The sequence below is a fragment of the Misgurnus anguillicaudatus genome, chromosome 2 (genome assembly GCF_027580225.2).
Source record: "Misgurnus anguillicaudatus chromosome 2, ASM2758022v2, whole genome shotgun sequence".
NCBI lineage: Eukaryota > Metazoa > Chordata > Actinopteri > Cypriniformes > Cobitidae > Misgurnus > Misgurnus anguillicaudatus.
The window spans coordinates 28931782-28945872 of record NC_073338.2 but is presented as its reverse complement, the minus strand read 5'-3'; the positions used below and the strand labels follow the sequence as shown (position 1 = coordinate 28945872).

Genomic DNA, 14091 nt, shown 5'->3' with positions numbered 1-14091 from the left:
TTTTAATATCATGAAAATTAAACACAGCTTGAACAGGACAGTTTAAGGCAAACAGAGAATACAGTAATAAAAGTACCAACTATTTATACCCTTCACATACCATATAGAATTCACACAACAAGAACCATAACCAACCAAACCGAGCCAAACTGAAAACCATTACAATAGGATAACTTCAAGCTGATATTCAATATATATTCACAGACATTGAAAAAACTGCAATATGGGCGGCATATTTTCTGAATGCCAATGCTTGAAACAATAAAGCTTGATTTGAAAAAAGAAAAACAGCACTTCTGTTATAAACTGAAATAATCTACAAAATATTTTAAAGCCAACATGATCTCACGGAAAGTTGTGTTATAGTCACGCAACATTTGATTAATGTATTTGTGTCCATGTCACGAAATTCAGCTTTTTTCGTGCCTTGAGCACGATTGTCTTTTTCATGACACCCGCATGAATTTCTATAAATAGTTTCTCATGTCCATGGCACAACTTTCTTTTTTGTGTCATTTTATGTATTGTTTTCTCTTTTTTTTCTATAATCATTGTCGCTTGGGGTAAGATGTGGAGTTTGGGTTAGGATCTACTTTTATGTATTGGTTTCAACATGTTTTTCTTCCACTTTTAAAACTATTCTCGCCTGGAGTTGGGGTTAGAATACGGGTTTAGGTTAGGATGTCTAAAAATGTAACAAAAAAGTGATTCTAACCCCAACCCCAAGTGACAATGGTAAGAATATAGTAAAAAACAATAAGAAAACAATACATAAAATGACATGAAAAAGAAAGTCGTGCGAGTGTCACAAAAAAGACATTCGTGCTCAATGCACGAAAAAAGCTGAATTTGAATAAATGATTCAAATTTTACGTGACTTTACCACGACTTTCCGTAAGTTCAGTCTGTTTAAAGCTGTCCATGCTCCCACTACTAAATGAATAAAAGACTAAATAAAAGACTCTATCCCCTTGAAATCGTTGTATGATTTCTAACTGTGTTCCTCAAACTTAATTCGTAAAGCATTGCTTTAGCAGCACAATGGTTGTGGGTTCGAATCACGTGGGAACACATAATAATGAAGTCAGTTTGAAGAAAAGCATCTGCCAAATGCGTAAATGTTGTATAATTTTGAGCTCGACACTGTAAATTCGTTGTTCTCTTGGCCATGTCAGTCTCTTATAAAAGAGATTTCTAAGTTCTAAGTAAGTAATTTCTAAGTAAGTTTTTAATCTTGTTAAAGGAAATGAGAAAAGTATCAAGTAATGAAGACAAAACGTGGTTGTAATTTAGGAGGCACTACTATGCTTCACATAAAGCAGATCACATGAGAGATTTAGTTCATGTTTCTAAAAATGATGTTAATTGCTCCAAAAATTGCCTGTTGGCTCATTCTGCCTCTCTCTCTCTTTCTCTCTCTCCCTTCCCTTCACCAAACAGGTATTACAGACTTTAAATTATGAGCTGTTTGCTCCCCCCTATGTGCCCACATAACAATGTGTTGTTTTTAGCCTTGTATGACCTTCAGTAATCAAATACAGCAAGCCCCTCTTAGCACCCCGACTCTCACAGACTTCACCGTCTAAAATATGTCTTTTTCCTTTTGGCCTGTTGGATCTGTCAGGATGAATTTGAGCAGCAGGTAAGAAGGATTCACGCTTTGGGGGTCTTTAGCTCCACAGCACCTGTAGGTGACTGTTACTTCTGCACTTAGCCTTCATCCCCAGACGCTCACCTAAAACCGTTCATCAGTTTGAAATACAGTCTTCCAAAACTTAGTACAAGCTGATTGCTGGGAGAATTTATAGTTATTATATCTTACTTCACCTTAGGACACAATGAACTCAGTGAATCTAATCTTAGGATAAGTGTTCACCAGAGAGGGTTTTTTTCAAATTATTATTTATAGAAGAGGATTTATAAAAGTAGATTCAAATAACATGGTATATATAGGGGAGAGCAGGGCACAACCTAACGCTTTTTGACTTTGGTCAATTAATTTTTTTTAAGTTAAATTAATCATTTTTTACTAAATCAACACACACACATATCTGCTACAAATTTGTTATCATACCGTTATCGTCCATGATCCTCTATTTAACCATCCTTGTATTATGCAATGCATATAAATAGATTTTTTTAAAGGCTGCACAAAAAAGACAAAAAATTATAATTGTGATTTAATTGTAAATTATAATTGTGATTTCCACTGATATTGTATTAACAGTTATCATTTTATTTAAAAGTATTCAAATTGTTTTCATCTCATTATCGTTGTATACTGGAGGCTTAATGGTAACACTGTGTGACAACTAACCCTGCTGTGTAAAAATGTTTTCAATACCAGCTATCAGTTACTACTGTAAGAGTTGCTGTCATGTTTCAAAATAGTGTTATGTTTTAGGTAACAAGACAGTGATTAAATAATATAAGGTTGGATTTGGTGGCTTACACACCCAACTCAGAAATCGAAAAAAAAAAAAACATAAGATGAAGAAATGTACTTTTATGCCTCCAAAACAATATCTTAACCAAAACACATCAAAACTTTTCCCAGATTCACAGGAGATCATCTTCTGACAGTAAGAGAAAAAGACTAAAATCACAAATTGCTCAGCACTGTGTAAATATGTAAAGTAGCTGCGTTACAATTAACCCAGCATTAGTTTGTGCCCCGCTCACCCCTACTTAACATAACGAAACAAATCGCATTACTCGCTCTAGTTTACTCGAGGGATTTAACTTCGTGTCATGCGAATTTTCCGCTCGAGTTGAATATTTTCAACTTGGGCGAAAACACGTTTGAGGCTAATAGCGTGTGTTACAGTGGGTTTAAACCAAACTCGAAGCGTGCAATCGCATCGTGTTGCTCGCTCTAGATTACTCGCGGGATTTAACTTCGTGTCAAGCGAATTTTTCGCTCGAATATTGAATATTTTCAACTTGGGTGAAGACGCGTTTGAGGCGAATAGCGCGTTTTCACACCAAGCGCGCCGCCCATATCGCGTCATTCGCATCGCCCCACGCGAGGACGCGTCTGATCGCGTCTTTGCATTGACTTTGTATATAATCTACTCGCACAAATCGTTGAACTCGCATCTGGTGTAAACCCACAGTTATTGCGACAATCACGCCGCTCATATCGCGTCATTCGCATCGCCCCACGCGAGGACCCATCTGATCGCGTCTTTGCATTGACTTTGTATTTAATCTACTTGCGCAAATCGTTGAACTCCCGTCTGGTGTGAACCCACAGTTAGTCATAGGGCTGTAACGATTAATCGCGTGTCCCATTAAAAATGCCTGTCTGAAATCAATTCTGAATCGCAAGGCTGCAATTCTGTGTTTCATGCACAGCTTGTGCGTGTACTACGGAGTCGTTTATAATGTGCATTAAAAAAAGCAACACTCGTTAAACAAAATCATTCAAAACATTGTTTATTATCATGAAAATATCTGAAACAATTTGAAGAACAGCGATATAAATTTTCCTTTAGACATAGCGTTTGTAATGCTACTTCTTCTGTGGCAAAAATGAAGTTTCTGCATGTGAATGCCCCCTTGGCTTTGGGATGTTACCGTAATTGAGATTTCACCGTAATTCATTAAAATTCATTCATTTGAGCAGATTCTTCTAAACTAACACTCTTCTACCCCAAGACCCCAAACATTTCCTATTATTTTATGTCCAGTGGTACTACAGATCAGAGTGACCTGGTTTGTGATCCAAAGCAAGCACATTCCTGTCCAATTCTGATCCAGTCGGTCACCTCTTCCTCCACAGGGCATCAAAACAAAGCAATAAAAGCTGAGTGGAGGTGAGCCTGACAGCTCATAGGGAGCCAGGTCGGCACTGATATGACCAAGGGTGCCCGTAAAAAAAGGCCCTTTTAACCAGACATTGTTTCATAGCTCAGAAGAGTGTTTGCACAGGAAACGGGTCTCAGCACTTTCATAAAAGGACGTTTCTCCGCCTTTTTTCCCCAAGTTGTTCTCCAGCCTTTGCTTTGATCTTCTATTCCTGTCACTTCTCTGGTTACATGGCCTTACCTTGGCTGTGTCAAATCAACAGCACCCCCTTTTTTCTTTTCTGTGCGCCTGACTGCTTCTCACATCCCTGTTTTCTATTTTCCTCCTACGTTCTCCTCCTAGCTCCCCGAGACCTTGGCGACACGCAGCCCCACGCGGCTTGAATAAAGACGGATTTGTCTGCTGCGCGTGCGATCAGCTCACAAAAAGACACGCACGCAGAGCGAGGTTTCCTTGGGACGTAGAAGCTCATCTGCAGACAGTGTCTCACTTCCTCTGCTCCAAGTGACCAGATTTAACAGATTCAACACTTCTTCGACTCATCGCCCATCTGTCTTCGTTCTCGGTCTCACTTACGCAAACGTAAACAACATCCACGGGAGCCGTGCCGGATTACTCGAGTTAATCAAATACCTGTCTTAGGTTGGCACGCAAAGTCTAACCACACCAAAAGCCTGCGTTCACACGCATCGTTTCACATCATCTTAAGTAAAGACCGGGACTCTATTTGATTATTATGGTAACCTCTGTCACTCAGAGCTGCCCACTCAAATTAAACCATTCATCCCGGGACCCTAACGTTGCCCCCCAACCCTCGTTGTATATTTGAAATGTATCGCTTTACAAAGAGCCGCCAGAGAGCTCACTCCTCCATCTGGACTCACGCCCCAATCCTCAGCCCGGCGGGACTCGAGCGCTCGCCCGTCATCCCGCGAAGTGCCCAAATCTCCACCCAGCCAAAACAAACAGACGAGCGGTGCATTCTCTGTACAAAGTACACAGCTTATAATAAACAAGAGATCTCATCAAGCGTGTACAATCACGGTAAGTTTAGACTATGTGACTATCAGAGCTGCGTATCAAACACAAGCCACGGATCCATTTCCTCACAGAGAGCCGACGCGATGACTGAACTGGATGGAGAGGTGAAATGTTATTTCATCCCTATGTATGTCTGTGTTTGTAGAGGAATGTGGACGATATATTCGGCTGCGTGAGACTTGAAATGTATGTTTATTTTTGGGCCGTAAGAATGCCACTGATGGAGGCAGAGAAGCTCTGAGAACAGCTGTGCTCACTATAGACCTCTATTGGCCCAAATGTTTTGAAAACTTATGCGTTTCATGTTTCAATTATTAGAATGATGTCATTAAAGTTGGAGGACTATGTTGGCTAACATGAATGGACTGTACATTTAGGACTTACTGTGTGAATATGTTAATTAACCTCTTTTATGATTGTCTGACTAAATGAGTAACAACACTCATGCAAAGCTGCTGTATAGGCTGCAGGTTGTTATCACAGAAATAAGCCCAGACAGTTGTATCACACTGACCGGGCTTATGTAGCGATAAAACCTGCTGCCTGTACATCATCCCCCTTATTACGCGGCTATTTACCTCATAAGTAAGGTAAGGAACGAATGCAGACCTTCAACGAGGAAAACCGATTTTTAATAATTATAAATATAATGTCATATATGTTATTAAAAGACATGTTTATATAAAGTTTTGTGTAATGTGAAACTGTACCGGTCAAAATTATTTGCAGCCATGTGTTTTTAGTTTTAGGTGGTTGTTATCTCAGAATAACATACATTGGAATATTACAACTGACCAATCAGAATCAAGCATTTTAGAGTGCTGTGTAATAAATACAGAATAAAGCACAGAGGATGTAAGCCATATATATGAATATGAACCACTCCACATATGTAGACGTGTCCGCCAGTTGCAGACGTCACTAACAGTTTTGCAGGATACCCCGACATTGCGCAGCCTCTGGTTCATAAACCATGCAGAGATTTGCATTCTCGAATATTTATATTCCCGAAAAAAATGAGCTAACCTTTTACAGGTGAGAATGTTGCTTTTGTAGCCTATGTATTAACTTAATATTAAAGATTTTTAAACTATAGTAACTAATGTCATTTTAGCAAACACTTTTGTCTTGGTGTATCGGGTTAGTTTAACAATTAAAACCTGAACATTTAAGTAGTAAAAGTGAAATTTTGGCTTTCTTAAGAGAATATTTCTATGTACATTATTATTAGGCAACTTTTAGTGTGCAGAATTATTAGGCAACTAAATGAAAAACAAAGATTTTACCATCTCACTTGGTTTTTTTCACCTGTTAAAGTGAGAATAATAAACAAACTCTACATTTACAAATAAACATTTAATAAAAAAATAGAAAATAAGAAAATATATAAACTCAGTGACCAATATAGCCACCCTTCTTTTCAATAACAGTCGCAAGCCTTCCATTCACGGATTCAGTCGGTTTCTTGATCTGGTCTGGGCCAGCATTTTGTGCAGACGCAGCCACAGCCTCCCGGACGCTGTTCAGAGAGGTGTACGGTTTACCTTCACTGTAAATGTCCTGCTTAAGAAGGAATCAAAAGTTCTCAATAGGGTTTAAGTCAGGTGAAGAAGGGGGCTATGTCATTAGTTTTTCATCTCTAAGGCCTTTACTTGCCAGCCATGCAGTGGAGTACTTTGATGCATGTGATGGAGCGCTGTCCTGCAAAACAATCAGTCTTCCCGAAAGACGCAAACCCTGTCCCGTAGCACTGCCCGAAAAAAGTGCTCTCTACAATACAGGCAGGCAGGCACAGACAAGTATTATTAAAGATGAGCTAGTTAGGGTTGAAAATGGAAATAAAAAACTACTCTCAGACTTACTGACAATGTTTAGAAGACACTTTCTTCAAGCAGTGGTACAGGAAAAAGTTTGCATCTTTCTTGAAGACTTTTTTATGCAAGACAACGCTCCATCACATGCATCAAAGTACTCCACTGCATGGCTGGCCAGTAAAGGCCTTAGAGATGAAAAACTAATGACATGGCCCCCTTCTTCACCTGACTTAAACCCTATTGAGAACTTTTAAACCCTTCTTAAGCAGGACATTTACAGTGAAGGTAAACCGTACACCTCTCTGAACAGTGTCTGGGAGGCTGTGGTTGCCCCTGCACAAAATGTTGGTTCAGATCAGATCAAGAAACTGACTGAATCCGTGAATGGAAGGCTTGTGACTGTTATCGAAAAGAAGGGTGGCTATATTGGGCACTGAGTTTATATATTTTTTTATTACATGTTTATTTGTAAATGTAGAGTTTATTATTCTCACTTTAACAGGTGAAGAAAAACAAGTGAGATGGTAAAATCTTTGTTTTTCATTTAGTTGCCTAATAATTCTGCACACTAATAGTTGCCTAATAATGATGTACATAGAAATATTCTCTTAAGAAAGCCAAAATTTCACTTTTACTACTTAAATGTTCAGGTTTGAGGGTTTGTTAACATTTTGAATTGAGCAAGAGCACTGTAGTTGTACAATAACAAAAGTAATCCTCAAAAATACAACATGCCTAATAATTCTGCACACGGTGTATAATGTTATGTGGGTCTATAACATTTTATCAAACGTGTATAATTACGGTTTCGGACACACAGTCAACTTGCTCTCGAGTATTCATCGATCGCCATGGCAGGGTTATCAGATTTGCCCATCAAAACAATCCGCGCCGTTCTAAAAAAAAAAAAATCGAACACATTGTTTTCTATGAGTATACGCACACCGGCACCGACAGGTGGCGCCTATCCGCGGCGCCCAGCTTTGACTCAGGAAGTTGCTCAAATCCCTGTTGCGCCACAGAGCGCCACTCACATAGTTTAACATTAAATAACATCATATTTGTCCCAAATCTTTAACAATTAACATTTGCTGCTAACGTATATTTTGCATTTTGAAGTAGACGCTATCTGACTAAGATCACGCTATTTAATGTGCACTTCCGGTGTACGATACCTCCGAGTTGACCTAGACGCGACTCAACGTGGCGCTGACATGCGCGTCCGGTATGCGACCCCCTTTAGGATCCAAACAGGGATGAATTTAGAAGCCACCAAACACTTCCATGTTTTTCCTATTTAAAGACTCTTACATGAGTAGTTACCCAAGTAAGTATGGTGGCAAAAAAATAAACGTGGCAGATAAAAAATGAGAACTATATTGTATGGCTGAAGAGCACTTTGTTTGCAGCACTTCGACCTCGGATCACAGTAACATTATCACTCCTGATTACTCCCCCTCTCGCTCAATCTTCCATCAATATATGGTGGCTTCTAAATGTATTGGATCCTAAGGAATGAATGGGGCTAGGCTAAATGCGCTGTACATACATTAAGTACACGCATTGAAAAAAGACAGGTAAGTATTAATTTATCTGAGCTGAGGTAAGAACATAGTAAAATATTGAAGAATGATGGTGTTTTCCTTCAAATCAAGCCATAGCTTATATACCAACACTTTATTTTCATAAATAAATTTAATTTTACCTTAATATTGACAGCTGATAAACACACTTTGCAAAACTGGCCATAGAAACAGCCACTAATGATGTGTATATATATATATATATATATATATATACACACACACACATATCTATGACATAAGCCATATGCTAAAGTGCTCACGGTTACTACATCAATATGAAGGTTTCGGAAAACGCCATTTTTCTTTTCAATTTCAAATAAGCAAAGGAAATTGTTTTCCATATTGTAACTATAAAAGCACTGCCAGCAGTGGTTTAGTGGTGGTGTTCAAACTGCAGTTGTACTGTTCGTATTGAGCCTAACGTAATCACTGGACAAAACTGAGATCATAAATTATGCAAATGCAAAGTTGGCTTTTTTTAATGGAGGAACCCAGTTCAAAGGGCTGATGAGGGTTACAGCTGCTCACTTACCAGGCGTTGAAGTCTCCGTTCTGAGTGAGAAACTGGTTGTAGAAGTCTGGACTGAGGCCTGGCTCAGGGGGCATCATACCGTCTGTAGCGACACACACATACACACAACGATGTAGACACAGATTATATAGAACAAACAAACGTATGAGACAGCGGCCCACCAGAGCCATTTCCTCTCAGCGGCCAGTCTCATTTATCTTCCTGACAACCTCTCGCTACGACAAGCCTTTGATGACACCAACTCAACGAGCGATCAGGCCAAAACACAGTATCGCAGTTCTAGTGGAAAATTGGACAAATCTAAATGAAAGGTTTTAGCTTTCAACGTCTGTCACGTTGTGGCATGGGATGCCCATCATGTCATGTAACCAGACGAGTAAACACTGGCTGTCTATTGTGGTTTAAGGCATGTTCTTCACATATTACCCTATGAGATGGTAGGTGTGTGCGGTTTCATGATTTCTTACCCGTGCTGTAGAAAAGATCAGGCTGCTCCAGGGCATCGGGGTCGTCGCCGTACAGGTAGGGCTCCGTGTCCTCCATCTGTCGGCTCTCAACCATCTCCAACCATTGAGAGTTGTGCCAGCGAAACTTTTCGCTTTGGATCTTCTTACCCCACTCTTCATCATACTCCTTTAAGGAACACACATGAATACAGACATTGATATTTATTCATAAGATATACGTTACTCCCCTCTAACCTAAATTATACCACACACAGCTGTGCAAATTCATAAATTTTTAAGTTAACGTCTACTTTACTTCCCACAAGAGATTTCCAGTCAATATCAGAGTGTGAGGAGGTCCCATACGTTGTCACTACTAGCAATCTACCATTTTACCATTGCAATCTTTCAGTGGCATACCTTCAACAGTCTAACATACAGTAGTTTGGACCCTCCACAGCAGCCTCTCATCAGAAATATACTTTATCCCACAATGAGGGCTACTGTCTGAGCAGGGTATTCCCTATAGGCTGTGGCTGCTGATGGTGCCATGGAGAAACAGAGCTCTGGTTTAACCCAGTAAAGTCAGTGATTAAAGGTGCACAGCCCACAGACTGGGTGGAGAGCCACACGCACAACACACGTCGCCCACAGCCAAATGTTTTCTGCCTACCCTGGCTCTCTCTATTAATCTGTCTGCATCTTTTTCTTTTGCTCCATGGGCTTGCTGTTATTCCAAGACAAGCAAGAGTTATAAAACACCTTTGTGCTTTTTAGCCAAGCTCTTTAATTTACAGGAATAGTTGACCCAAAAATTAAAATTTTGTCATTATTTACTCGCCCATATGTTGTTCTACAACTGTATGAGTTTCAAATTTTTATCTAAGCAAATAGATGGCAAGCACACATCCAGACGGTAGACATACACTTCCATAGTATATGTTTTTCCTACTATGGAAGTCAATGGAAACCGTCCACTGTGTGTTTACCATCATTTATCAAAATATCTTCTGTGTTCAACAGAATAAAACACTCAAACACGAGAGTGAATAGATAATGACAAAATTTACATTTTGGGGTGAACTATGCCTTTAAGAAATGCATAAATGTAAATTCTATTAATCCAAATTAGCAATTGCAATATTAAGGAATGCAATTGACATTCTGTTTGATTTTCATGATTTTAAAGACTTTATAATACAAATGCACATTTTCATTTAAGTAAATGAATTTACGAACTGACTGACATGACACCTTTATAATCATGACATGACACATGCCATGAATATGAAGGAGATTTTATGCATGTTTAACTGTCATTAAGGGCCCTATTTTAATGATCTAAGCGCATTGTCTAAAGCGCACAGCGCAACATCTAAATGGGCATGTCTGAATCCAATTTTGCTAACTTAACGACGGGAAAAATGGTTTGTGCGCCGAGTGCATGGTCGGAAAGAGTTGGTCCTATTTTTTTAATGATTAATGGGAGTATTTTGGGCGTAACGTGCAATAAAGTCTCAGCTCTCATCACCTTTAAAAGCCAGTTGCGCTGGTGCTATGTATGTCTAATCCCTATTTAGATGACGTACTTTGTATACTGAAAAACTAAGTGTAGGAAGAAGATCCCCAGTTTAAGATTAATGTTAAATAATTGTGTTATTTTACAGTTGTATTGAAATTGTTATTTTTTCATTAAAACCTTTAAAACCCGTTTTCTTTTAGTCATGAAAGTCAAAAAGCAGGCTTTTAATTGCTTTAAATGTATAGCTATCCAATATCATCAAAAAATAATTTACAAGTATGTAAGAAAAGGTTTGTACTCTAAAAATACTTTATTTGTTACAAACAGGAGATAAAGAATTTACAAATGGCTCTCCGCACGTTTCAGCACTTGGACAGCGTCACAAGTTTTTTTTAAGCATAACTTAAAAATGTTTCTCATCTCACCATATCCACAGGTACAGAGTCATCATATACAATAAATCCGTGAGGTAGCATTTAAAAACATTTAAAAACAGATGCATTTGTTTAAAGCAAAGCATTTATTTACTTACCAGGCAAAGTTACTTTACTTCTTTGCGCCTTCTAACGTCTCATAATTAGTCCTCATTTATGTCCAAGATACTCAATAATAATATTTTACATTCAATCCTTTAATCTTTCATATTTAAAAACATTTTTTTGCTGCTGTGCATTCATGTGTGTGATAAGCAAACCCACGTTGTCGTCCCGTTTATAGGCGCATATTACTAATGCGCTCTTTAAATAACAAAAAAATAGCAAAGCGCCAACAATGCGCCTGAACACACCTCGTTTTCAGACCAGAACGCCCATGGGCGCAAATGCATTTGCTATTTAAACAACGAGGCGCTAAACGTGAAAATTATAATTGCGCAGGGTGGAAACTAGCAAAAGACACTTGCGTCGCGCATTGCGCTGCATTTGTGCCATGTGTAAGATAGAGCCCTAAGTGTCATTCGTTCAATTATGTCATTTTTAATGCAAAGACGACATTGTTAGTTATGACAACATGGCATTAACCAATACATCATAGCCTGTCATATCAACTTGACATTACCAAGACAACATAACTGACAACTTTTTACCAGTGATACAAAATATAATTTGTCATAAAAATGTCATTAAGTGTTAATACTCTGTCAAATAGTTTTATAACAGCGTCATGAATATTTTCCTTGACCTCAACTACAGTGGTAAAAATATAATCTGTCATTTCAATGCCATTAAGTGTTAATACTCTGTCAAATAGTTCAAAACGGTGTCGTGAATATTCTTCAGTTCATAATGATTTTTTAAGGTCCCTCCAGGGGTTTAAAAAAATTAAATCAATCATCCAATAACAATAATAATAATAATAATAATAATAATAATAATATTTAAAATTTATACAATTATATTTTATAGCATTTGAAAACATATTCACCTAAAATTAAAGGAAAACAATACAATAATGTGTTAAGTCATGCAGCGTTGGGTCCATCACAGAAAAACAGTAAATTACATTAAATGAATTAATTAAATTAATTAATTCGTTTTGTTCGTTTTTTCTTCTACGTTAGAAAATTTCAGAACCCTCTGTGTGTATTGTGCACATACATAAAGTGAAGTATAATCTTTTGACATGTCCATAACATTTTTTTTAAGGTATTTAAAATTATTTGACAGTATTAACACTTTAATGACAAATTAAACTTGCACCACTGCAATCGAGGTCAAGAAAAACACCCATGATGCTGCCATAAAATTATCTGACAGAGTATTAACATTCAATGACATTTAAATGACATTTTAATGTAATGTTAACCCATAAAGCTAGATCGTTTCCTAAGTTTGATAATTATTCTGCTATGCCTTGTTTATGACAAGTTATGATGTATTGGTTTATGTCAAGTTGTCATAACAAAGACATCTCAAACAATGACATCTTTGCATTAAACATGACATAATTGAACAAATGCCACTGTTTTCATAAATGTGCATAAAAATGTCCTTCATGTTCATGGCACGTGTCATGTCATGATTATGAAGGTGTCATGTCAGTCTTATGAATACTCCTTAAAGTAAAGTGTTACCGACTCTTTTAATAACTTTTTACACTGTGTATAGAAAATGAATACATTTGTCTTTTTCTCAGAGCAGCTGTAATCTAAGATAATATGTTAGACATGCTCAGGTTCATTCTGTAGTGTTTTTGGAGGGGGCAGAGGGGAAGGTGCCGAAGCTCAGGGTAGAAGGCCAACTCTCTGTCCCCGGGTCTGAGGGCCCGCTGAGGCGTCCTGCCGCCGCCCGCTCCGCTGAATGAAAATATAGATTAATCAGGCGAAGCCCCCTGTGGCAGAACCTGAGTAAATAAGCCCTGTTTCTCTTTTCTCTGCTCTGTCCATTCATCATGTGGACAGCATAGCAGAACCGCGCGGGAGCCTGAGGCAAAAAGCCTGATGCAAAACCCAGAGGGCCAGTGGGAGCGTAAACTTGCACACAAACACCCATAAACACATGCACACTAACTTATCAAGCCAGCTTTGTGCGACCTTAAACACTCACCCGCTTAAAATACAAGCAGGGTCATTTGCACAACAGAAATCAGTATTTCCATGCTGTAATTTCACGAGCAATTGCATTAAAAAAACGTAAACCTGCATGCTTTTACTGTTGTCAAGCCTTGGCTGAAACATGTCATGATGCTGCAGCAGAACTATCCATCTGCTCTTTCTCTGTCACCACAGATACAAACCAGATCCCACACACGCCCTTTCATGTGGCCGAGGTTTAACAAGCTGCCTAATAAAGTGAATGAAACACTTCCCCAAACAAACCTGGCTCTCAGAGTTCACCGCCAATTACTGATATCTAATGTCAGGGAGTAGGCATTAAGTTGCAGAGATTTTATCGACACTGTAAACACACATGGTCAGCTTAGTGCGAACCCATACACACACTTAAGTCTCTTATTCCCATTGGAGCAGATATGTATAGTGAAGTTGTGAGTGAGTACTTACAGCGATAATGTCCAGAGTGTTGTCACAAACCTTCCGGATTTCCACGTTCTTGTCGTGCATTAGGTCGATGAGGTAGGCGGGGGCCTCTTTGGGACAGTTAAGGATTTTGCAGTTGACAATTACTTATAATAGCTTTCATTCGGATGTGAGATTGTTGTAAGGTTTTTAACATATGAACTAGCAAAACATGAAATGATTCTCCTAATTTAGGTCTGCTTATTTACTGAATTCATTTAGTACAGTTGATAAGTTAAAGAACATTCTGTGGATATATAACTTTGATATATTTATATTGACTGAGTAAGACCCATGTCAAAGATTAATATGAAATGAAATTAATAA

General features: G+C 38.4%; 1 protein-coding gene across 1 annotated transcript in view; it reads right to left on the bottom strand.

The window, feature by feature from the left end:
* Window positions 1-14091, bottom strand: part of kifap3b (kinesin-associated protein 3b) — a 36958-nt gene that overhangs the window by 1245 nt on the left and 21622 nt on the right. The window contains exons 17-19 of the mRNA XM_073876357.1: window positions 13750-13835; window positions 9251-9416; window positions 8784-8865 (exon numbers count right to left, since the gene is read on the bottom strand). Coding sequence (XP_073732458.1) covers window positions 8784-8865; window positions 9251-9416; window positions 13750-13835 — 334 coding nt within the window. The remainder of the gene's footprint in view (window positions 1-8783; window positions 8866-9250; window positions 9417-13749; window positions 13836-14091) is intronic.